This window comes from Peromyscus leucopus, chromosome 7 (assembly GCF_004664715.2).
Source record: "Peromyscus leucopus breed LL Stock chromosome 7, UCI_PerLeu_2.1, whole genome shotgun sequence".
Classification (NCBI taxonomy): Eukaryota; Metazoa; Chordata; class Mammalia; order Rodentia; family Cricetidae; genus Peromyscus; species Peromyscus leucopus.
Window position 1 is genome coordinate 95897166 of NC_051069.1, and position 25068 is coordinate 95922233.

General features: G+C 38.5%; 1 protein-coding gene across 6 annotated transcripts in view; it reads right to left on the minus strand.

Moving 5' to 3' along the window:
* Positions 1–25068, minus strand: part of Dock3 (dedicator of cytokinesis 3) — a 351820-nt gene that overhangs the window by 223636 nt on the left and 103116 nt on the right. For 5 of the 6 annotated variants that reach the window (XM_028895352.2, XM_028895351.2, XM_028895350.2 and 2 more), the window contains exon 5: positions 6082–6178. In XM_028895352.2, coding sequence (XP_028751185.1) covers positions 6082–6178 — 97 coding nt within the window. Of the gene's footprint in view, positions 1–6081; positions 6179–25068 lie in introns of those variants that run through there. The other variant, XM_028895354.1, reaches the window with a different exon arrangement.

Genomic DNA, 25068 nt, shown 5'->3' on the forward strand with positions numbered 1-25068 from the left:
CTGACCTATAGAATATCTCTACATAAAAGGAATCAGAAACTTATATACTGTATTCTACAAGGCAGAAATCTAGCCTAGGTCATAAATTTAGAGTAGGATATTATAAATAGATATTACACCTACAAACCACCCAGCTGAGGGCTTATACAGAGAGAGGACTAGCACTTGAAACCTGCTCACACACCGGACTGCACAAAGGCAGAACAGCAGATACACCTCACCTCAAAGAGGAACAACACAACCACAACCCAGAGATCGCACAAAAACAAGCCTAGTCCCTGTGCACAGGTCAGGGACTCTATACTCCTTACTAAAACTATCTTCTTCACTTCTATACTTCCCTTATTTAATGTGTAATTTTAATTTACTGGATAAACTTAGTCCTGCCTATTCTCCCCATTTGTGGAATTTTCTAAAGAACATGGATTATCCTATATTGGTGGTCTCCCTGCCTCAGCCTCCTAAGCTCTGGATTGATCTTAGGTTGTTTGGCTGCATTTCTTTACCTTTTTTTTTCTTTCATTCTACTTTAGTTGGAACTGCCTTATTTCTTCCATTTGTCTTTACTGTTCATCACTTCATTGTACTCTCTGTCTTTTTTTCTTCCTGCTGCTCTAATTCTAACCACCAGTCTTACTCTCCGTATTTCCTTTCCATTTCTGTGCTTAGAGACTAACATGTTAGTGCAAAGCCATACCATCTTTGCAACTTCACCCTTTCCCTCTTTACATTCGTTATTCTTTTTATTTTACTGGTGGGCCTATTCACGGGTTGTCATTGGTTCTAGAGATAATATGTGACTTTTAAGATAATACTGGAGCCGGGCACAGTGGTACACACCTTTATTCCTAGCACTCAGGAGGCAGAGGTAGACAGATTTCTGAGTGTGAGATCAGCCTGGTCTACATAGAGAAATAAGAGGAGTACCACTACTACACAAAGAGACTTTATCCTAAAAAATAAAATTCCCACATATGATAAAGAGTCCAAATCATTATGGAGATCTAGATAGGAGTCCCAAATATGTGACCTGGTGGATTAGCTACATGTCCAGTCAAATAGATTAGTCATGAAAATAATCAGCATGTCATCATATGTAAATAGTATGACACCAAGCTTGGACAGATCCATAAGATATAAAGAAGTTAAAGAAACAAGTGATTCAGACTCTTCAATGCCAAAACCTGTTTTCACTGCTTCCTCTCATTTAATCCATGCCTATTGGCCTCCTAGGATGTTCCTTGTGGCCAGTTAACTAAGAAAGAAAAATACTGAAGCCTGTCACAGAGACAAAGAGATGGATCTACACAGTATGTTTGTACTACTCCAAAATGGGAATGTTGAAGCATACTTTAGTTCACTGAAGGAGCAGTCTACCAGAGAATGATACAAAATACCCTCCTGGTGAACAGAAGTTTGAGTGGTATGTTTGGGTCATTCGTTGTATTTGATGTGAGTTTCAGAAATAAACATAGACACTGGTTCATGAGAAGTTTTAAAAGTTTTGATGGTAAGGAGACTGGAAAGAAGATGAATGAAGACCAGTAGAGGAAATATAGGGTAAAAGGAATATGCATGGACCTCTCTGCTGTAAAGTAACATTAACTTGAAGATATTCAAAGTACTACTCACCACAATAATGAAGGAAAATAACACATCCCATGAGTATGAATAATCTTTTTCTCCTTAGCTAGCTTAGTGCTTGCTCAATAAGACCATAGCAAGGTGGCCAGGGAGGCAGGGACAAAGCCACCCACAACCTCAGCAACATTGATTTCTCCTTAATGAAGGTGGTATGGCTAATGCTTCTAATGAGTGTTGAATCTAACAACAGCAAAAGCCAGTCCTCAGTCCTTGGTAAGACATTATTTCTCTTGGGAATCTAGTGAAAAGGAGATTAAATTCGATTTTTTATAAGGAAATACAGATCCAACTTTACTGAATAGGCATATTCTACATATACAGTTGTCTTCTTCAGTAATCATGCTTCCAGTATTACTTACTATCCATGGACTCTCATAATACCTTATCCCCACACTCATGGAATGCGTGGATGATTACAAATGATGAAGGAACTGCAGCAATGAGACTATGCCTGTAGAATTGATTGGTCATTAACTGATCATGAAACTACATTCTGTTCCACAGTCAGAACACAAGTGTTGGAAAATCAAGGCGTCAAGTAGGAATAGACCTACTCAACATCATTCCAATTGCTCATTTATAGACTTTTAAAATTCTCAGCTTAGAAACTTTGAACTTTGTTAGCTTATAGATATTAGTATTTATGAGCAGTTCATGTTTAAAATAAGAGTCACAAGAATTGCTATGATATCCCAGCACTTATGAGGCTGAGACAGGAGGATCAGAAGTTCAGAGCCAAGCAGTGCTACTTAGTAAGTTTCAAGACAGCCTTGGCTAGACAGCAAAACCCTAACTAAAAAGTAAAACACACACACACACACACACACACACACACGCACACGCACACGCACACGCACACGCACACACACACGCACACGCACACAAACATACACACACCAAGGATCAAATCTTGTGAGTCAGAAAAATCCATATAAAATGTATAAACATGATATAACTGTACATTTATTAAATTCTTTTAATTTTTGTACTGTAAATTTCACTTAATTGATTTAACAATAGCCAGAAATACTTTAGTTTCTTAGCATATCTTGCATAGAAATGGTAATGGGAGTAGTTTCAAAGCCTAGCACGGACTATGATAACTTTTCAAAATTAAGAATAAAAGTAATTTGGGGAAATAAATGCCTTGTTTAGCAATACTGATGATCAGCAATGATTAGATTGTTTTAGGAAAAAAAGGAAAAAGATAACTTTTGGATGGCTTCAAGTGAACTTATAGTTTTTACTTTTTTTGTTTGTTTTCGAGACAGGGTTTCACTATGTAGCTCTGGCTGTCCTGGAGCCCACATGTAGAGCAGGGTGTCCTCAAACTCACAGAGATAACAGCTGCCTCTGCCTCCAGAGTGCTGGAATTAAAGGTGTGTGCCACCACACCTAGATGACAATTTTGTTTTGACAGAAAAACATAATCAGGTATTTTCTACAAATGAAAGCTCTCAGATAATCTTTATGTAAAAATAAGACTACTGAACAGGAGGTTGTGGTATGATGTCTCAGAGAGATGAGGTTTTCTATTTCAATTCATGTATATATGTATGTATGCATCATATTGTCCAAATAACCTCCTTATATAAATGAAACCCATTTTATTATGTTCATTTATTTCTATATACAGAAAACCTTCTCAAATGATGGGACTTCTTTGCCACTAAATATCATATGCATTAGTAAATACAGAATTCTATAAACATAACTTTACCCATTGAGTGTACCTTGTATTGCCACTGTACATTGTCATAATCAGGAAATGGATATTTTTACAATATGGTTACAAAAATACCTCTCACCATATTAGTCAGGTAATTAGTAAGCAGTTCCTTAAACCTTAACAGTCACATTTCAACTTCAATAAACTTACTTCAGTCACTGGATTTCCTCACTTTGAGGATGTTATATAAGCAGAATCACAGTATATTCAACTCGATGAATTATATGAATGTTATGTCCTTGAGATCAATTCAGATTGCTGAAAAGTACCATTAATTTTTTAAATATCTTTTAGTTTTCTATTGTATAAATCAAAATAAACAATCGGAAAGCTTTGAAATCACACATAAAGTTATCTTTTTCCTTTTTTCAAAAACAACCTAATTTTGGCTGATCATCAATATTTCCAGACAAGGACAAGGTATTTATTTCCCACTGTAAAATATTTGGTGTTTTACCAGTTTTGTCCTTTTAAAAAAGGTTTTATGAACATTCATGAATTAGTTTTTAAGTAAATTAAGTTTTCATTTCTCTAGAGTAAATACACAAAGCTGGGTCATTTATTAAATCCATGTTTGATGTTATAAGAAAATAAAAAATTCCAAATACCTGTATCATTTTACATTTTCATCAGCAATACAGAAGAGAACATGAGCCACGTCTCTGCCATGACTTGGTATTAGCAGTATTTTTTATTTCATTTATTCAGATAGTTATATATTTTACTGCAGCTTTGCTTTGCATTAGTCTAATGGTTAATGACAAGGAAAATATTCATGTGATTACTGGGTATCTACATACACTCCCTTAATGAAGTCTCCTTTTTGTATTTTTTGGCAATTATACAACTGAATAATTTCATTATTTTCAGCTTAGAGAATGTTTTATATATTTTAAATACATCTCTTTTTACAGATGTGTGATTTGAGTTTTTTTTCTAGTCTATAGTTTTATCTTTTTCATTTACCACAGTGGTTTACAAAGCAAAACTTTTTAGGTTTTATTGTCTACTCTGTCAAGTTGTTCTTTGTGAGCTATGTTTTGATAACCCTAGCAAGTCCCTTCCCTTCTTTACCCTATCTCTGAAGTCTTCTGGTATACGGTTTATTTGTTCTGTCCAGGAGTCTCTGGTGCAATGCTACTATCAGCAAACAACAACAACAAAACTACTTGCAAGGATATGGAGAAAAGGTAACTGTAAACATAGTTGGTAGGCATAAAAATCAGCCCAGTCAAAACAGTGCTAAAGACAAATGTGTTTATTCCATCTTGCCTAAAATTCAAACCTAAAAACAAGTTATGTTTGGCTCATTTTGTTCAGAATTTAAATTCTGCTACTTATTTCGAGTGTATAACTATGAACATCTTATCATTCTCTATTCTGTGTCTAAATGGGCTTATTTTTTTTGTTTTGCTTTATTTTATTATTTTGTTTTATTTTATTTATTTTATTTCTTTTGTTTGTTTTTTGTTTTTCAAGACAGGGTTTCTCTGTGTAGCTTTGACACCTTTCCTGGAACTCACTCTGTAGCCCAGGCTGGCCTCGAACTCACGGAGATCCACCTGCCTCTGTCTCCCAAGTGCTGGGATTAAAGGCTTGCGCCACCACTGCCCAGCTTCTTTAATTTTATTTTGGATTTTGTTACCCCTAAAGGCCAAGGTACTGAAAGCCTGGTTCTTCTCACTGAGAGGATCCACTCACTGAGAGATAAGAGGATCATGACAAGCTCTGGCCCACTTCATAGATTATCCACTGACAGATCATGAAGTTAGAGAAGTGGGCCTGACTGAAGAAGTCAGTCATCAAAAAAGTGTCTTTGAATAGTATATCCTGGATTTGGCACCTTCCAGTCCATTTCTTTTTGCCTGCAATCTGCCATTTTCTTCCACTGTATTCTTTCTGCCAGGATGCATTATTATGCTCAGGCCAAATGCAATGGAGCTAAGGGGACCATGAACTGAAAGGGCTAAAACCATGGCCTGTAGTAAATCTCCCTTTTTTGAAAAGATTCCCCTTTCTTTCTTTTAAGTTGTCTTGTCACAGAGATGACAAGTAACGAACATAGGTTTCTAATAAATGTTTAATGAATTGCTTAACAACCAAGTGTTATATATGATACATTCATTAAGCAGTACAAGAAACCATTAATACAATTTCTTGGCCTAAATCACTATTAGGATGATAAACAATAAAAATTAGGAAATTCCCGAGTGTTTTAATCATTCAGTAAACACCTGTTTATAAAAGCATATATGAACATGCAACTTATAAGATCCACAGTTTTGGAGCCGGGCGGTGGTGGCGCACGCCTTTAATCCCAGCACTCGGGAGGCAGAGACAGGCGGATCTCTGTGAGTTCGAGGCCAGCCTGGGCTACCAAGTGAATTCCAGGAAAGGCGCAAAGCTACACAGAGAAACCCTGTCTCAAAAAAACCAAAAAAAAAAAAAAAGATACACAGTTTTGGAACTTAAATTCTAATGATCAAAATAGGGCAAAGGTGATGCATGTCTTAAAATATGAAAACTGTGCTCTGTTTAGGTTCAAAAAAATTAGTTTGTTACATTCCACCTGATAATCAGAACATATATTTAGAAACTGGAAATATTTTAAAATTTCAAACTGAAGAATTGACACCAAGGCAGATTTTCTTTTCACTTGGTATAACAGAACTTTACAGCAGCTCCTGAAATGATTATGAACTACTTACCACATACAGCTGTTTCCACAGACTGGCCCATTCCTGTAGCGTTGTTGTAACTTCTGTCACGATAGAATCTTCGAGTGGAACCACGGTTTCATACTGCCTAAAAACAAAAATCACCACGGCCACATTATCTTTGATAAAGTCTTAGATGCCATCTGTTACATTTTTCAATGTTCTAAACTCAAATTTTAAAATCATGAAAACATAAAGAGAAACACAGCTAACTATTCAGACACCTTTATATAGTGATAGCATACAATGGTGTAACTGGGCTAAATTAATGTAAAAATATTTGGTTTTGTTACATAATTTCCAACTGCTTTTAGAAAAGATGCCTAGAGGCCGGGCGGTGGTGGTGCACGCTTTTAATCCCAGCACTCGGGAGTCAGAGACAGGCAGATCTCCATGAGTTCTAGGCCAGCCTGGTCTACAGAGCAAGATCCAGGAAAGGCGCAAAGCTACACAGAGAAACCCTGTCTTGAAAAAAAAAAAAAGAAAAGAAAGAGAGAGAGAGAGAGAGAGAGAGAGAGAGAAAGAAAGAAAGAAAGAAAGAAAGAAAGAAAGAAAGAAAGAAAGAAAGAAAGAAAGAAAGAAAGAAAGAAAGAAAGAAGAGCTGCCTAGAGAACATTGAGTTTTTTTGTTTGTTTTGATTTTTTTAGCATCATCTTAAAACATTAAGTTTTTTTCTTCTAGAAAAACTGTAACACTACAAAATTCTTGCTTAGTGTAGTAGTTTTAATGTGATTAACTTCCATAATCTCATAGGAAGTAGCATTATTAGAAGATGTGGCTTTGTTGGAGTGGGTATGGCCTTGTTGGAAGTGTGTCACTGGGGGGACAGGCTTTGAGTTTCCTATGCTCAGGATACCACCCAGTGTTGCAGTTGACTTCCTGATGACTGCAAGATGTAGGACTCTCAGCTATTTCTCCAGTACCACATCTGCCTGCATGCTGCCATATTTCCCGCCATGATGATGACGACGGACTGAATCTCTGAAATTGTAAGCCGCCACCTCAATTAAACGTTTTCCTTATAAGAGTTGCCATGGTCATGGTGTCTCTTCACAGCAACAGAAACCTACTAAGACACTTAAGTAATTTAAAAAAAAAAAATTTCTGTAATGCAAAGTAGCTCTTTGCTAAAAGAGCTAAAAGGATTCAAAGTCCCTAGCACAATGCTTAGTGATGGTATTCTTCTCCTTAAGCCAGGCAGGTAAGATTGGAGGAAGTGACTTTACATTCAAAACAGAAATGGGAAAACAGAAATGGAAAGCTTCAAGGAACACACACACACAAAAATTAAAATGATACAACTGAAGTAATAAAATAACATGCTAATAATCAATACCAAATAAATGAAGATTTATGAGTTTTAGAAAAACATTTCAAAATGACTATGCTAAGAAATTTAAATTAGCTAAAATAGAAAACAAGAGTTGGCTGGCAGGGCTTGGCATTTGTGAGGGTGATCCAGGTTAATGGCATGAAAGATAGAGTGAAAGGGGAGGCCCATTCATATAAGAGTAACATGCCGTAAGATTTATACCCTGCTGGATAGGGCATTTTCTTACTAGACAAAGTACCTTCCCATTATATAAAGCTAAAAGACCACAGAGATTATATGACCCCAATTAAAGGTTTCAGCAGGCAATGGCATTAATGAATTAAGCTCAAAACTATAGGATTTGTTTAGCTGCCATTTGAACAAATGATCTTTGTGGTGGTATTGTGTTCCCCAAAATATTGTGCACCCTAATAAACTTATCTGGGGTCAGAGACAGAACAGCCACTAGATACAAAGGCTAGAAAATGGTGGCACTCACACCTTTAATCCTAGCACTCCAGGGGTAGAAATCCCTCTGGATCTCTGTGAGTTCAAGGCCACATTGGAAATGGCCAGGCATGGTGACACACGCCTTTAATCCCAGAAAGTGAGCCTTTAATCCCAGGGAGCGGTGGTAGAAAGAAGAAAGGTATATAAGGCGTGAGGACCAGAAACTAGAAGCTTTTAGCTAGTTAAGCTTCAGGCTTTCGAGCAGCAGTTCAGCTGAGAGCCATTGGGATGAGGACATAGAAGCTTCCAGTCTGAGGAAACAAGACCAGCTGATAAGTTGGCCAGGTGAGGTTAGCTGTGGCTTGTTCTGTCTCTCTGATCTTCCAGTGTTCATCCCAATATCTGACTCAGGTTTGATTTTATTCACAAGAACTTTTAAGAATCCTGCTACAGATCTTAAGTAGAGATTAAGTCCCAAAAGGTCTTCTGCAGGGAATGTAACTTAACAGTACTGTGTTCATTCAGGACCTGCAAGGTAAGCCTAAATAAGGCAAATATCAAATGTGCCTGTTAATCTACTGTAGATATATTTAGGCAATAAGGAAATAGTCTGTTTTGTCTTCAACTTTAATAAAAAAAAAAAAACAAACCCTGACCTAGAATAAAAAAAGAAAAGAAAACAAGCAAGTCAATGAAATAAGGGAGATGGTGTACAAACAAATGAGAAACTTGGGGAGTGGGAGTGTGGCTCAGTGGTAGAGTGCTTGTTTAGCACATCAATGGTCCTGAGTTTCATCTTCAACAGATTTTTTTAAAATTTTAAAACAAGCTTTACAAGATAGACAAAAGATATGAAGAGAAAGAAAAGAATACTATTAGTTCTTAAGTTGAAGAAATCCTAGAGTCTACTGAAATAAACCTGCTAGAACTAATAAATTAATTTGGTAAAGTGGCAGGAGACAAAACCAGTATTCCAGTACCATATTTATAATTAGCATTTAGCTATGTAAAAATAAATTTTGAAAATATCACTTACAATGGTTGAGAATGTAACTTGATGATAAGAGCATTTTCATAAAGTATGTGAGATCTAATGCCTAATACCACAAAAATTTATAGTAGCATCAAAAGTAACAAAACTTAAGGAATATGAACACATTTCTAATAAAAATACATGAGACAGACACAGATGCATTAAAATATCCAAACTCAATAATCATACAAAAAATTCAATCAAAACCACGATGAGATATTACTTCACACCTTTTAGGAAGCTATATCAAACAGCCAAAAGGTAAGAAGTAATGAGAAAAATATGAAAAAAAAAAGAGAGCCCTTTTATACCTGCTGATAGAAATGTAAATAGTTATAGCAATTATGGAAAACAATAGAGAGGTTCTTCAAAAAATAAAAATGAATCACCAGATGACTTAACAATTCCACTTCTGAATACATATCCAAAGGAAATTAAATCACTATCTCAAAGTAATATTTACTTTCCTCAGTCTACTGACACATCCTTCATAACAGGCAAGATATAAAAAAAAAATATTAAAAGTTTGTCAATGGCTAATGAGATGGCTCAGTAAGTAAAATGTTTGCCACACAGCATGAAAACCAAAGTTTGGTCATAGAACTCAAAAAGCTAGATGTGGAGGCATGTGCTTTCAATTCCAGCACTGGAGAAGCAGATACAGGTGGATCCCAGAGCTTGCTGTCTTGCCAGCCTTGCGTAATTGGTGAACCCCTGGTCTCAATGAGAGACCTTGTCTCAAAAAATAAGGTAGTCTGCTGCACTGGAATATTTAGATCTTGCTGTTATAGGATACCTGGGATGATTCCTAATGATAATGCTGTTATACTCATAGATTGGTGCCTAACCCAACAGTCATTAGAGAGGCTTCATCCAGCAATTGATAGGAAGCAGATGCAGAGATCCACAGCCAAACATTAAGCAGAGCTCAGAGAACCCAGCAGAAACCCAGGATTTGTAGGAGCCAATGGAGTCAAGGACACCACAAGGAAACCCACAGAATCACTAACCTGGGCTCATAGGGGCTCACAGAGACTGAACCAACAACCAGGAGCCTGCACAGGACTGACCTAGGCCCTCTGCATGTTAGTTGTGTAACTTGGTTTTCTTATGGGACTCCTAACCATGAGGGCAGGGACTGTCTTTAACTCTGTTGCCTGCTATTGGGACCCTTTCCTCCTACCAGGTTGCCTCATGCAGCCTTAATGGGAGATGAGGTGCCTAGGCTCACTGCAATGTGATATACCATGGCTGGCTGATATCCATGGGAGGCCTCCACTTTTCTACAGAGAAATGGAGGAGGAGGAGAAGAAGGAGAAGGAGTGGATGGAGTGGGGAAAGAGAGGAAGTGGAAGGAAGGGACTGGGAGGAAAGGGGGAAGGGGAAACTGCAGTTGGGATGTAAAGACAAAATAAATAAATAAAATGACAAAAAAAGAAAAAAAAAACAAAAAAGGTTATCAGCTCCTAAGGAGCAGTACCAGAGGTTGATCTCTGGCCCCACACATGCACTTGTATACACACAAACAGCTCGAACACACACAGAGGTCAGGAGATGAATAAAGAAAATGTAGTGTATACATATTAACAGAACTTTACTCAGCCTTAAAAAGAATAATATCCTAACATTTGTGACAACATGCAGGACCTGAAAAATATTATGCTAAATGAAATAAGTCAGAGAAAGATAAGACATTGCCTATACTTATAGGACCTATAAAAGACAAATTAACAGAAACAAGGTACAAAGCTGATTTTCCAAGAATGAAGACAATGGGGAAATTCAATTATAAGATGAATAAACTCCAGAGACCTAATGGCTGGCATGGTTACTACAGTTGAAAATAATACCTTGTAAACTTCAACTTTGCTGAAAGATTATTTTATTTTCAAAGATTTTATTATTTTTTATTTTTGTTTATTTATCTTTTAAAAAGTTTTTTCATTTTACATATCAATCCCAGTTCCCCCTCCCTCCACTTCTCCAGGCCTCCCACCTTCCCCCATTCCACCCACCATCCACTCCTCAGAGAGGGTAAGGCCTCCCTCTGGGAGTCAACAAAGTCTGGCATACTAAGTTGAAGCAGGACCAAGCTCCTCCCGCTGTGTCAAGGCTGAGCAAGGTATCCCACCCTAGGCAATGTGTTTCAAAAAGCCACGGCTGGCCAGGCAGTGGTGGTGCATGCCTTTAATCCCAGCACTCGGGAGGCAGAGCTAGTCGGATCTCGGTGAGTTCGAGGCCAGCCTGGATTACCAAGTGAGTTCCAGGAAAAGCTGTAAAGCTACACAGAGAAACCCTGTCTCGAAAAACCAAAAAAAAAAAAAAAAAAAAAAAAAAAAAAAAAAAGAAAAAAAGAGAAAAAAAGCCATGGCTGAAAATTTTTTAAAGTATTCTTTTTTTCTAGCCACACACAAATAACTTAACAGACATTAATTATCTTGGTTCTGATAATCATTTCACGATGTACACTTTAAATATACACAGTTACACATTAATAAAACTTCAAGAAAAATGTCATAGATTTCATACTAAAGAATTAAAGGAGAAAAAAAAAACCAATAAAATATAAATCTACTTTTCCTGCCAGCACCAAGGTAGCAAACCCCAGCTAGGAATCAATCAAACTACGACTGCAAAAGTTCTGAAATTAGAATGTTTTAACTGGATTTTTTAAATTAGCAAGACATAGTGATTTCAGATAAGAAAATCAAGGATAAATGTCATACTTGATAAAATCTACTGAATATGGACATCTTTTACTTTTTTTTCAAGCTAGAATAACTTGAAAATGAATAACTGAAAGCAAATGACAATTTTGGAAGTTAATTCTATACACTGTCTTAAGAATGTTGCAGAGATGTGTGTGACAGTTGTGTAGCTTGGTCTGTTTGTGGGGCTCCCCAGCAGTGGGTTCAGGACCTGCCCCTGGCACTTGACTTGGCTTTTGGAAATGTATTCCCCATCCTGGGTTGCCCTGCCCAGCTTTGAGGCAGGGGGAGGAGCTTGGTGTGCCTCAACTTGGTGTGTAATGCTTTGATGATGCCCATGGGAGGCCAGTCCCTTTCTGAATGGAGACAGAGAAGTGGATGAGGGGGGTGGATAGGATGTGGGGGAGTGGAAAAGAGGAGGAAGAGGAAACTGTGGTTGGTATGTAAAGTAAATGAAAAAAAGAATGTTGCGCCGGGCAGTGGTGGCACATGCCTTTAATCCCAGCACTTGGGAGGCAGAGCCAGGCAGATCTCTATGAGTTCGAGGCCAGCCTGGGCTACCGAGTGATTTCCAGGAAAGGTGCAAAGCTACACAGAGAAACCCTGTCTTGAAAAAACAAAAAAAAAAAACAAAAAAAAACAAAAAAAACAAAACAAAAAAAAAAAGAATGTTGCAGAAATAAATAGGGAATTTAAAGAAACAATCAAGGAGATGTTATTAATAATCAAACAAATGCACAATATAAACTATCAGGTTCTAGAATTGTTTTACATAAATAGAGTTTCTACACATTCTTACTATCAGACAAACATCTGTGAAAGAACTGAGGATCCTAAAAGGGTTATGTTTGAAAGGCAAACAGGTATGAAGAAGGGCTTTCCATAGTAGTAGAGGGTGCCTGAGCTGACCTACTCTGGTGGTTGGATGGCTGAATACCCTAACTGTCATCATAGAGCCCTCATCCAGTGACTGATGGAAGCAAATGCAGAGATCCACTGCGTCCCAGGCGGAGCTCCAGGAGTTCAATCAATGAGAGAGAGGAGAGATTCCATGAGCAAGGGATATTGAGACCATGACTGGAAAAAGTACAGAGACAACTAGCCAAACTAGTGGAAATGCATGAACTGTGGACCAGTAGCTGAGGATCCCCCATGATACTGGACTAGGCCCTCTGGATAAGCAAGACAGTTGTTGGTTGAGCTTGAACTGTATAAAGGGCCCCCAGGGGGTGGGACCGGGACCTGTGCCTAGTGCATGAGCTGGCTTTTGGGAACCTAGTGCCTATAGTGAGACACTTTGCACAGCCTTGGTGCAGGGAGGAGAAGGGCTTTGGACCTGTCTCAATTGAATGTACCAGACTCTGCTGACTCCCCATGGGAGACCTTGCCTTGGAGGAGGTGGGAATGGGAGGTAGGCTGAGGGGGAAGGCTGGGGGCCGGAGGAGGGAGGACAGGGGAATCTGTGGTTGGTATATAAAATGAATAGAAAATCTCTTAATTAAAAAAAAAGAAAATACAAAAATTTCAACGATGAAAGAGAAAGCAAAAGAGAGAGAGAGATTGGGGTGGGGGGAGTGTGTTTTACTACCTGGAGAGTAAATCTCTCAGAGATGGGCTTTTCTATTATATAAGAGCAGAAAGTGTCCCAACAAACCAAAAGTAAATAAACTTAGTAACCTAAAATGGTGGTAGGAAGGTCTAAAGCAAAATTAGCCAAAAGTGCTGAAAAGGACGAGTGGGGATAGGTGAGCAAACTTCCTGTAATGTAAGAGAGCCTGGGGAGGCAACAGTTCTTAGTAGAGTGGAGTAATAAGATATACCTTATCCCAGAGGCACACTGCTCATACCACCCCCAAGAAAATTCCAGCATGATGCTTACATGCCTGGGTCTCCTGGCACTGCACTCCTTTGGGCAGGGCACTAAACTTAGTGTACAAGCAACAAAAAGCACTTAGACAGCCTGCTCCCTGCCCCATATGATCTCCAGGAAAAGTGATAGGAGGGGATGAAAGTAGGGTAGAAAGAAGTGACTGAAGGAAGACACTATTTGTTAGAGGATGAGAAAGAGAGGGAAGATAATGAAAACATTCTCAGCTTCTTGGAAGTAATTATGTTTTTGTCCGTGAGCTACCACAGGATGTTTGCAGTCATGACTTTACAGTGTACCTTGATGCATGAACATGCGCTTCCATCTGGCAAGGGACAGTTCTAACCTCAGATAATGACCAGATTATTCTGCCACAGAAATCTTCAAGCAGTAGGTAGTCCCTTAGGTGTTTAATTGCCCAACCTATGCCTACAATTTGGAGTGGCCCCTCTCAGGTACCTCCAGAATGAGTACAAAGTTTAAGAGATCAGTGACATAAATATTTCTTCCTGAGTGTGTCACCAGCTGATATCGGTGTCAAGTATGCAATCCAGAGTGATTATAGATTCTTTCATCTGGAACAAAGAATTGAGCAGAAACAAACACTTGCAGAAGTTGTGGCTGAAAAAAAAAATACATTTTCACTGAAGGAAATGTGCCACAGCAAAGAGTCCTGATGCAGAATGGATGGCATTTTTTAAAAATGTCAAGTAATACTGGCTTTTGCATAAAACAGGCTTTCGTTCACATGTTCTGTTTTATGTAGTTCTACATACAACCCGATGCATTTTCTATTTTATCTTAAATCTCCAACCAGGGGTGTGTGTTTTAGTATTATAATGTGTCATAAAGTTGCCTTCAGCTACTGTGGAGTGCTTCTGCTTGGGCTGGTAGCCGGATTTAGTTATCCTCTAGGAGGTTTCCAGATTTCTTCTTTGCTTTGTTCTTATACTAATTTGACAGCCTAAGCCCAAGGCTCTTTAAAACTCATTATCTGCTCTATTCTCATGCCTCATTTTGTCTGGGGATCCCAACTTCCACTAGAGATGTTAGTCCAGATCCTCCTATTGGGTCCTCTGTGCCCTTGTAGGTAGCATAGTATTATGGCATGACCTGCATACCATGAAGGTTCTCATTGGCTTGTCAGGGCATCCATGATGGTATCTTTTCCTTTCTAGTTTCAATTCTTCCTCAAGTCTGTGAATCTGTGAGTGGGCACTTATGTCTTTGTCAGAGGCATCCTTCAGTACATCCAACAGGGGCAATGCAGTGGATAACCAACTGCCCTCAGCTTTCTGGAACTGATTTGTTTGCTCCCTTCACTATAGCTAGTAAACCCTGTCACACTCGGGATTCTTGTACTTAGCATGGTGGTTCCCATGAGTGACATCATAAAACTACATAAACATTTTGGGCCTTCGATTTTCTCATCTGTGCCCACCCTAAGATTTGCTTTACTGTATTCCTTTTTGGTATGCTTCTGACTGTGCTATTTGTTAGCAAAACAAGAAGGCCCCAAACCCCGGAATACCAAAGAAAAATCAGGGGCATCGTGGATGGTGGATATGGCAGGAAGTGGTTCATGTTTATAATCTCAGCACTCTAGAGGCTAAATCGAGAAGGTCATAGCAGTTCTTTGAGGCCAGCTTAGGTTACATAACAATTTCCAGCCCAGGTTGGAATATAGTGTGAGACCTGTCACAAAACCAAAATAAATCTTTTCCTTCTTTTTTCCCCCCCTCTTTATCTCTTTTTTTAGATAGTAGCCAAAGCTTAGGTATGTTCTCCTTGATGCTCTGGGCATTTTCTCTGAAGGCCACCTCTCCTTCCACCAAGCAACTGATGGCTTACCTCTACTGTATTATATCCATGTAACCAAAGTGTTGTATTTTTTTATTGCTAGATTTTCATATCTCATAAACTCAAAATCTGTTGAATTTGGGGTTCCTTTGGATTCAATAATTTGGTGTATTTTTTGTAGTGTTATAAATACATTCTACTTGGTTTATGTAATAATGTATCTATATATTATACTATTTCTGAATCATAAATACACTGGTTATGTATTATAGCTTAAAAGAAATATATATCAATTTAGGTTGAATTAGTATAGATTTCAGGCCAGGCCTCGGTGGCACACACATTTAATACCAGCACTCGGAAGGCAGAGGCAGGTGAATCTCTGAGTTAAGAGGCCAGCCGGGCTATACAGAGACATCCTGTCTTGAAAACAACAACAACAACAAAAAGTCTTTCACAAATGCCAGTGATTAAAGTCGCTGAAAACAAAAAAAGAGTAGGTTCCAAAGAACTGCTGTTTATATTGTATGTCATTTCTATATTAATTTTGCTAACGTGGCTTCCTCTTTCTATAGTGTCAAGGTTAAACCTCTTATCCCTTCATTGATAATACAGTCTGTCATATCAGATGTATTATTATCTTTATGTCTCTTGTAGAAATCTTTTCTGTTAACATGCCTTTCTCATTGTTTTCATGTTTCTTTTTATGGTGAATAGTCTATGGTGGAGTCATCCTTGTGGATTCCTGGGAACCTCCCTAGCATTCTGCTTCTCCCTATCCCCATGGTGTCTTCATTTATCATGGTATCTCTTTCCTTGCTCTCCCACTGTGTTCCTGATACAGCTAGGACCTCCCATTCCCCTATGTTCTCATCCCCCCATCCCTTGCCCTCCATTACCCACCCCCTCACTCCCAGTTTTGGTCATGTAGATATCATCCATTTCTCCATCACTGGGCAATCCATGTGCCCTTCCTAGGATCCTCCTTACTAACTAGCCTCCCAGGAGCTATGGGTTGCAGTCTGGTTATCCTTTGCTTTATATCTAGTACCCACTTATGAGTGAGTACATACCATGTTTGTCTTTCTGAGTCTGGGTTACCTCACTCAGGATGATATTTTCTAGATCCATCCATTTGCCTGAAAACCTCATGATGTCATTATTTTTCTCTGCTTAGTAGTACTCCATTGCATATATGTACCACAATTTCTTTATCCATTCTTTGGCTGAGGGACATCTAGGTTGTTTCCAGGATCTGGTTATTACAAATAATGCTGCTATGAACATAGTCAAGCATGTATCCTTGCGGTATGATTGATCATTCCTTGGGTATATGCCCAAGAGTGGTATAGCTGGGTCTTGAGGAAGATTGATTTCCAATTTTCTGAGAAACCGCCATACTGCTTTCCTAAGTGGTTGTACAAGTTTGCATTCCCACCAGCAGTGGAGGAGTGTTCCCTTTTCTCCACATCCTCTCCAACATAAGGTGTCTTCTGTGTTTTTTTTTTTTTGTTCTGTTTTGTTTTAGCCATTCTGACAGTTGTAAGATGCTATCTCAGAGTTGTTTTGATTTGCATTTCCCTGATGACTAAGGATGTTGAGCAATTCCTTAAATGTAAGACACTCTCTTCAGCATGAGATCCAGGAAATAGACTGGTCATTTTTGTACTTCTGGCATTGGGGGTGGAGAAAGGCTAGAGGTGTTCACACAAGCAAATCTCTGTCTAGTGAATCTAATAAATTGAGCCTCTTAAAAGGGAGGTTTATGTCACAATGCATTTTCATAGTCCTTCAGGATGTACACCTCTTTTTGGAAATCTTTTTTTTTTTTTTTTTTTTTTTTTTTTTTTTTTGGTTTTTCGAGACAGGGTTTCTCTGTGTAGCTTTGCGCCTTTCCTGGATCTCACTTGGTAGCCCAGGCTGGCCTCGAACTCACAGAGATCCGCCTGCCTCTGCCTCCCAAGTGCTGGGATTAAAGGCGTGCGCCACCACCGCCCGGCTTCTTTTTGGAAATCTTAATGAACATTTCTATATTAATATCTTTGAGAAAATCTACAACAAATTAAGTCATTTTAACTTAAATATAATATTTTAAAATTATTTTAGGATGGAGCTGAATACTTCTGTTCTTAACATAATTTTTCTGCATATTGCTTTTTCCTTTCATGCTCCAACATTGAGTATTATTGATTTGACATGTGTTTTTAACAGATAAACATCAATACTGTCTTGACCTTTTGTGGATTTCAAATAATGGGCTTGAGGAGAAAAAGCCTTAGGATATTGCTTCACTTTATAAACAACTACAACTAAATAAGTTTTTATTAAATTTATCCATTCTTTGAATGGTTTATGCCAATTTTAAAAGGACTATTTCTTAATCTAATTTAAGAAGTTAATTATTGATTTTGTTATTAATTTTGTAACTTACAATACTATTAAATGAGTTTATTAATTCTAAAAAAATACAATTGCTTCTAAAAAAATACAATTGCTTCTAAAAAAAAAATACAACTGCTTCTAGTTCCCCACTATATTGGAATAGGTCGAATCCCAAAGAAAAGAAGAGTCTAAACTGATAAAGCTTATAAACACCTTCAGCAACATAGCAGGATACAAGATCAACTCAAAAAAATCAGTAGCCCTCCTATATACAATGGACAAAGAAGCTGAGAAGGCAATTAGAGATACATCACCCTTTACAATAGCCACAAATGACATAAAATACCTTGGGGTAACACTAACCAAGCAAGTGAAGGACCTATATGACAAGAACTTTAAGTCCCTGAAAAAAGAAATTGAAGAAGATGTCAGAAAATGGAAAGATCTCCCATGCTCATGGATAGGCAGGGTTAACATAGTAAAAATGGCAATCTTACCAAAAGCAATCTACAGATTCAATGCAATCCTCATCAAAATACCAACACAATTCTTCACAGACCTGGAAAGAATAATACTCAACTTCATATGGAAAAACAAAAAACCCAGGATAGCCAAAAGAATCCTGTACAATAAAACAACCTCTGGAGGCATCACAATCCCTGACTTCAAGCTCTACTATAGAGCTAAAGTAATAAAAACAGCTTGGTTTTGGCATAAAAACCGACATGTGGACCAATGGAATCGAATTGAAGACCCTGACATTAACCCACACACCTATGAACATATAATTTTTGACAAAGAAGCCAAAAGGGTACAATGGAAAAAAGAAAGCATCTTCAACAAATGGTGCTGGCATAACTGGATATCAACGTGTAGAAGGCTGCAAATAGATCCATATCTGTCACCATGCACAAAACTTAAGTCCAAGTGGATCAAGAACCTCAACATAAATCCAGCTACTCTGAACCTGCTAGAAGAGAAAGTAGGAAGGAGTCTTGAACACATTGACATAGGAGATCGCTTCCTAAATATAACACCAGTAGCACAGACACTGAGAGAATCAATCAATCAATGGGACCTCTTGAAACTGAGAAGCTTTTGTAGAGCAAAGGATACGGTCAACAAGGCAAAGCAACAGCCTACAGAATGGGAAAAGATCTTCAACAACCCCACATCTGACAGAGGACTGATATCCAGAATATATAAGGAACTCAAGAAATTAGACATCAAAATGACCAACAGTCCAATTGAGAAATGGGCTTTAGAACTAAACAGAGAATTCTCAACAGAGGAAACTCAAATGGCTGAAAGACATTTAAGGAATTGCTCAACATCCCTAATCATCAGAGAAATGCAAATCAAAACAACTCTGAGATACCACCTTACGCCTGTCAGAATGGCTAAGATCAAAAACACTGAAGACACTTTATGCTGGAGAGGATGTGGAACTAGGGGAACTATCCTCCACTGCTGGTGGGAATGCAAGCTTGTACAACCACTTTGGAAATCAATATGGCGCTTTCTTAGAAAATTGGGAATCAATCTCCCCCAAGATCCAGCTACACCACTCCTGGGCATATACCCAAGAAATCTCAATTATACCACAAGAGCACTTGCTCAGCTATGTTCATATCAGCATTGTTTGTAATAGCCAAAACCTGGAAACAACCTAGATGCCCTTCAACTGAAGAATGAATAAATAAATTGTGGCACATATACACAATGGAATACTATTCAGCAGAGAAAAACAATGACATCATGAGGTTTGCAGGCAAATCGATGGATCTAGAAAAAATCATCCTGAGTGAGATAACCCAGACTCAGAAAGACAAATATGGTATGTACTCACTCATAGGAGGATGCTAGATGTGGAACAAGGATGACTGGACTGCTACTCACATCACCAGTGAGGCTACCTGGAAAACAGGACCCCAAGAAAGACACGGAGAAATGGATGAGATCTACATGAACAGCCTGGACATGAGTGGGAGCAATGAAGGGCGAGGGTCGAGGGAAAGAGAGCGGGAGATCCTAGCTGGATCAAGAACAGAGAGGGAGAACAAGGAATAGGAGACCATGGTAAATGAAGACCACATGAGAAAAGGAACAAACAAAGAGCTAAAGAGGTCCACAGAAATCCACAAAGATACCCCCACAAAAGACTGCTGGCAATGGTCGAGAGTCAGCCGGGACTGACCTACTCTGGTGATGGGATGGCCAAACACCCTAATAGTTGTGCCAGAAACCCCATCCAAGGACTGAGCAATCTAGATGCAGACATCCACGGCTAGGCCCCGGGTTGAGCGCTGGGAGTCTAATTAGTGAGAAAGAGGAGGGTTTATATGAGCGAGAATTGTCGAAACCAAAGTTGGATAAAGCACAGGGACAAATAACCAAATGAATGGAAACACATGAACTATGAACCAAAGGCTGAAGGGCCCCCAACTGGATCAGGCCCTCTGAATAGGTGAGACAGTCAATTGACTTGATCTGTTTGGGAGGGGCATCTAGGCAGTGGTACCAGGTCCTGGGCTCGCTGCATGAGATAGCTGTTTGAAACGTGGGACTTACACAGGGACGCTTGGCTCAATCTGGGAGGAGGGGACTGGACCTGCCTGGACTGAGTCTATCAGGTCGATCCCAGTCCTGGGGGAGACCTTGATCTGGAGGAGGTGGGAATGGGGGGTGGGCTGGGGCAAAGGGGAGGGGGCAGGAAGGGAGAGAACAAGGGAATCTGTGGCTATTATGTAGAACTGAATAGTATTGTAAAATAAAATAAAAGAAAAGAAAAGAAAAGAAGAGTCTAATACTTCACTATAACATTGTCTGATCCCAATAAAAGATGTGCGATAGGGAAGTTTGGCTAAAAGTTGTAAATGCCTATAGTTGATCAGATTTCTTGCATCTCTGAGATAAATCAGAGGATCTGGGAGAAAGCAAGGAGACATGCAGACATACTATTTGCTCAAAATCCCGCAATGACCACCTCCCTAGAACACATTCTTTCCAGATCAGGACCCCATTGCTTGGAATTATAAAACCTTAATGGACACAGGTTGAGTGCTTCCCCTCAAGAAAACCATGTTAAGAAATTCGTCACCTCTAGAAAGATAGGTCATTTACAAAAGGGGAAATCCTGACTTTTTTCCCCACCAGCTAGCTGAGGCTTTGAGAAAAGTTAAAATTACCTCAGCTGGTCCTTTGTAGCTTTTTACTCACTGTACCGAGAAAGGTATTAAGGTAAGCATACATAGCAAGCTTCATCTCTTTATTGCTTTTGCTTTCACCAATGAAGCCTTTCTGACATCTCAAAGATAATACAGATATAACCTTTCTACTTTGTTTTTACTAGACTTCTTTTGTTTTCACTAATAATATGCTCTCGTTGAAGTAAATGTGTCATGGATGCCCATGGTAACTGCTTTTGTGTGTCATTCTATATCTAAAACAGTACAGAACAAAAAACTCAATCTGTCACTAGAATTCTTGAAATAACTGAGTAACAAAACCTATATAACTACATTTTACATTTTTAACTTATTGTAAGCTAAAATTACCATTTTTGGCATGTCTAATTAAAAATGTGTGTATGTATATATGTAAATACAAAAAAATTAGTATAATTTTTAAACTTTCAATTATGGCATAAAGGTACAGGAGCTTATCTGAGTGTTTCCTTCTTTTGAAAAACATGTATTCCAAAGTTCTTATCTTATCCAATTTGGGACTACAGGAAAAAAAAAACTGTCATTTTTAAACCAAGCTGTTGCTGCCTGCTCAGCCTAGTTACAGGCTTATTAAGGACAGTGACTTATCTCCATGTTTTAACATGCCTATGTACAGAGTTAAGCAGATAACCCAAAGGAAAGTAGACAAATGCAAAGTAAAGGCAGAGCTGTGATATACTCTTATGCTGCCTTTGGTGAAAGAAAACACAAAATATAAAGGGCAGTAAAGGTGTTTTTTCTGTGTTTTATCTACAACTTCCTGTGTTTTCATTGGAATATGTTTATTTTATTAAGAAATGTTTTCTAAAGGACAGAAAGAAACCATTAAATGCAAAAAGGTACAAAAGGGCTATGAAATGGCTCAAATATTAATGTGCTTGCTGTTCTTGAAGAGGACCAGAGTTTACTGCCCAGCATCCACACTAGGCAATTCACAACAACTCCAGGGGATCAGACACCCTCTTCTGGCCTCCACATAAACACAATTTAAAACATTTAGATCTAAAAATATATACATAGACATGCATATATATATATATATATGCATATATATAATGTATTTTTTATAAACAAGGTTAAAGAACAAAGTAAATACTTTTAGAAGAAAAAGGCCTTCAGGTAATTACATCCTAAGTAAAGTATTGTTTCAAAATGGAAATAGACAAAAGTGAAGGCAAAGCCAAAAAGCTTAAGCACATTCCAGAAGGTCTGAGTAAGTCACAGTAAGATATATGAACATAAGACTTAAAGAAAAATGGTGTATAAATGTGAGATATTTTTTCTAAGGCCAGGTATTACTACAAAGTTAGTTCATGCACTCTTCTCCAGACATTAGGAAGAAACCTCAAAAGGAAGTAGAGGAACCCCAGACACTCCAAACACTTATTGTGCATACGTATGTGTAGTCTAAGTCCATAGTATATTACCACATGTATGTGGGGGTTGTCCAAGAGTGGGTGGAGTCTGAAGGACGATGTGAAGTGTCTTGCTTTCATTCTCTACCTTATTCCTATGAAATGGGGCCTCGAATTGAACCTGTAGCCAGCAAGCCCAAACAATCCTCCTACCTCTGTCTGCTACTGCACTGGGATATAGACTCACAGGACCACACCAGATTTTTACTGGATTCTGGGGATTTGACCTCAGGCCTACAATCTGTTTAGCAAGCACTCTTACTCTGAGTCAAACCTTGCAAATAAACTTGTAAATTAAGCTTTTGGTGATTTTAACAACAGAAATAAAGCAGATATAGTCGAAAAGGCCCATGGTAAATAATTACAGACATAAGAACAAGTTTAATGGACAGCCTTCAGTGGACTACTCTGTTGCCCCAGGGAATTTGCATATCTCAAAATATGCTATGGGATACTGGCATTTAATCAAGTATCATGGACCAAACCACCAACTATTCAAATGTCTCATTACATTAATAATATACAAACCTTTCTCCTCCAAATATAAATCTGGTTTGGAAAGCTTTCTAGCTCACCTGAGAAAGGATGGTCCATGAATCTAAAGGAGTTCCAAAGGAACTGGCTTTTTGGTAAAATTTGGGGGTTTTGTCTTGTTAAGTAAGATCCGAGTATTGCCACCAGAAGTAATAGGCAAAGTACGACTTTTCCTTTTTCCTCACATTGTCATATGGAAAATAATTGAATGACATAAGACAATGCAAGATGTGAGAAATTCAAGAAAGACAATGGATCTCAAAAAAGAAACAGAAATCTTGAAAATGAGAAGTTCAAATGAATGAAAACACTGAGCTAAATGTGTATGTGTGTGTGTGTGTGTGTGTGTGTGTGTGTGTGTGTCCCCTTTGTGTATATACAATATATGTATTCTTCGGTATGTGCATTCATACCTGTGAGTGCAAGCATGTGTGTACCTTGGTGCACATGTGGAGATGAGAAGATAACCTGGGGTGTCAGTCCCTACCATCCACCCTGCCATGTTTGATACAAAGTCTCTTATGTTTTCTGGCCATGTGATGGCTAATCTTGGTTGTAATCTTGACTACATCTTTAATCAAATAAAACTCAAGTAGTTGGGCATGTATGTGAAAGATTTCCTTGATTGGATAATTTCAGAAGGGAAAACCCACCCTAAAAAAGGACATGGAAGGGTGCCGGGCGGTGGTGGCGCATGCCTTTAATCCCAGCACTTAGGAGGCAGAGGCAGGCAGAGCTCTGTGAGTTCAAGGCCAGCCTGGGCTACAGAGTGAGTTCCAGGAAAGGCGCAAAGCTACACAGAGAAACCCTGTCTGGGGGTGGGGGGGGAGGACAAGGAAGGAGGGAAGCTTTTGATTTTTACCTGTTTGCCCTCACTCTTGCTCCCACATTCATCTATCTTACTGCCTTGGCACTCTTTTGCTTGCATCAGAATCTACTTCTTCAGGATTCCAACACAGACTGAAGACTTGCAGGTCTCTAGGAATTCCCTAGGACTCCAGCACCATATTGGGGATGCTAAGACATCTAGTATATTTTTGTTATTTTATTATTTTTTTTTCCTGAGACAGAGTTTCTCTTGAGTAACCCTGGTTGTACTGGAACTCATTCAGTAGACCAGGCTTGCCTCAAACTTATAGGTCCATCTGCTTCTACCTCCCAAGTGCTGGGATTAAATATGTGCACTACCACTACCCAGGAAGACATCCGATCTTACTCACTGAACAACTACTACTGTTTGCCTTCCCCTCAGAAAACAGCCATTATTGGAATACCTGGACCACAGACTGTAAGCCACTCTAATAAATCACATATATTTTTTCATTGTATCAATTCTGTTCCTTTAGAAAAACCTTAACACATGTCATATATTAGTCATGTGGCTAGCTGACCCACAAGCTTCCAGTGATTCTCCTGTCTCCACCTCTCATCTCTCTAGAGAGGCACTGGAATTATAGATGCTGATGCTGTATTTCCAGATTTTATATGAATTCTGAGTATTTTGAACTCAGGTCCTCATGTTTGTATAACAAGTGTTTTTACCCAATACACCATATCCTGAGCTTAGATATATTTCTATTCTGATAAATTTGCTATATTGCATTCATATAATTCCACAATTTATATAAAATACGAAGTTATAATACTGAGCAGTTTTGATATGCAATGATTGCTTTTAAAGATCCCCCCAAAAAACTCAACCTTTTAGTGAAAAATAAGTTGTTTGAGGAGGAAAATAAATGTTGCTTAGAATTAGTTCCTTGTTAGCACCTACTACATTTAAAAGCCTCTCTCTGGCAAAACAACATAATCCACTAAAGGGATATTAATACCAAAACAGTACATTTGTGCCATAGGGGCATGAAGATTGTTTAGTAATGAAGACATCTGAGAATCAGCCAGTGCAGGAAGAAGTTTTCTCTTAACTACATAAAATTAGATCCTTAAAAAAAAATCACAAATTTCCTCTCACTAGGAACTTCAACCAAAAATTGATGTATCATAAGAGACCAGGCAAAACTGATACAATATGCAGGATAAGCATTTTTGCAAACTGTCAGGCCTCCCAACTATTCTTCTCAAAGCCTGTTTACCTTTCAGATGTCATTTGTGCTTCTATACATGTCTTTCCCCCCATGCTCCTGTAAAAAGCCATTTATTCTTCCAGAAGTACCTCTCTGCCCCTTCTTTTCCTCTATTAAAATAGTATAATGAGCTCTCAAATCTCATTGCTACTTTGGGTATTCATTT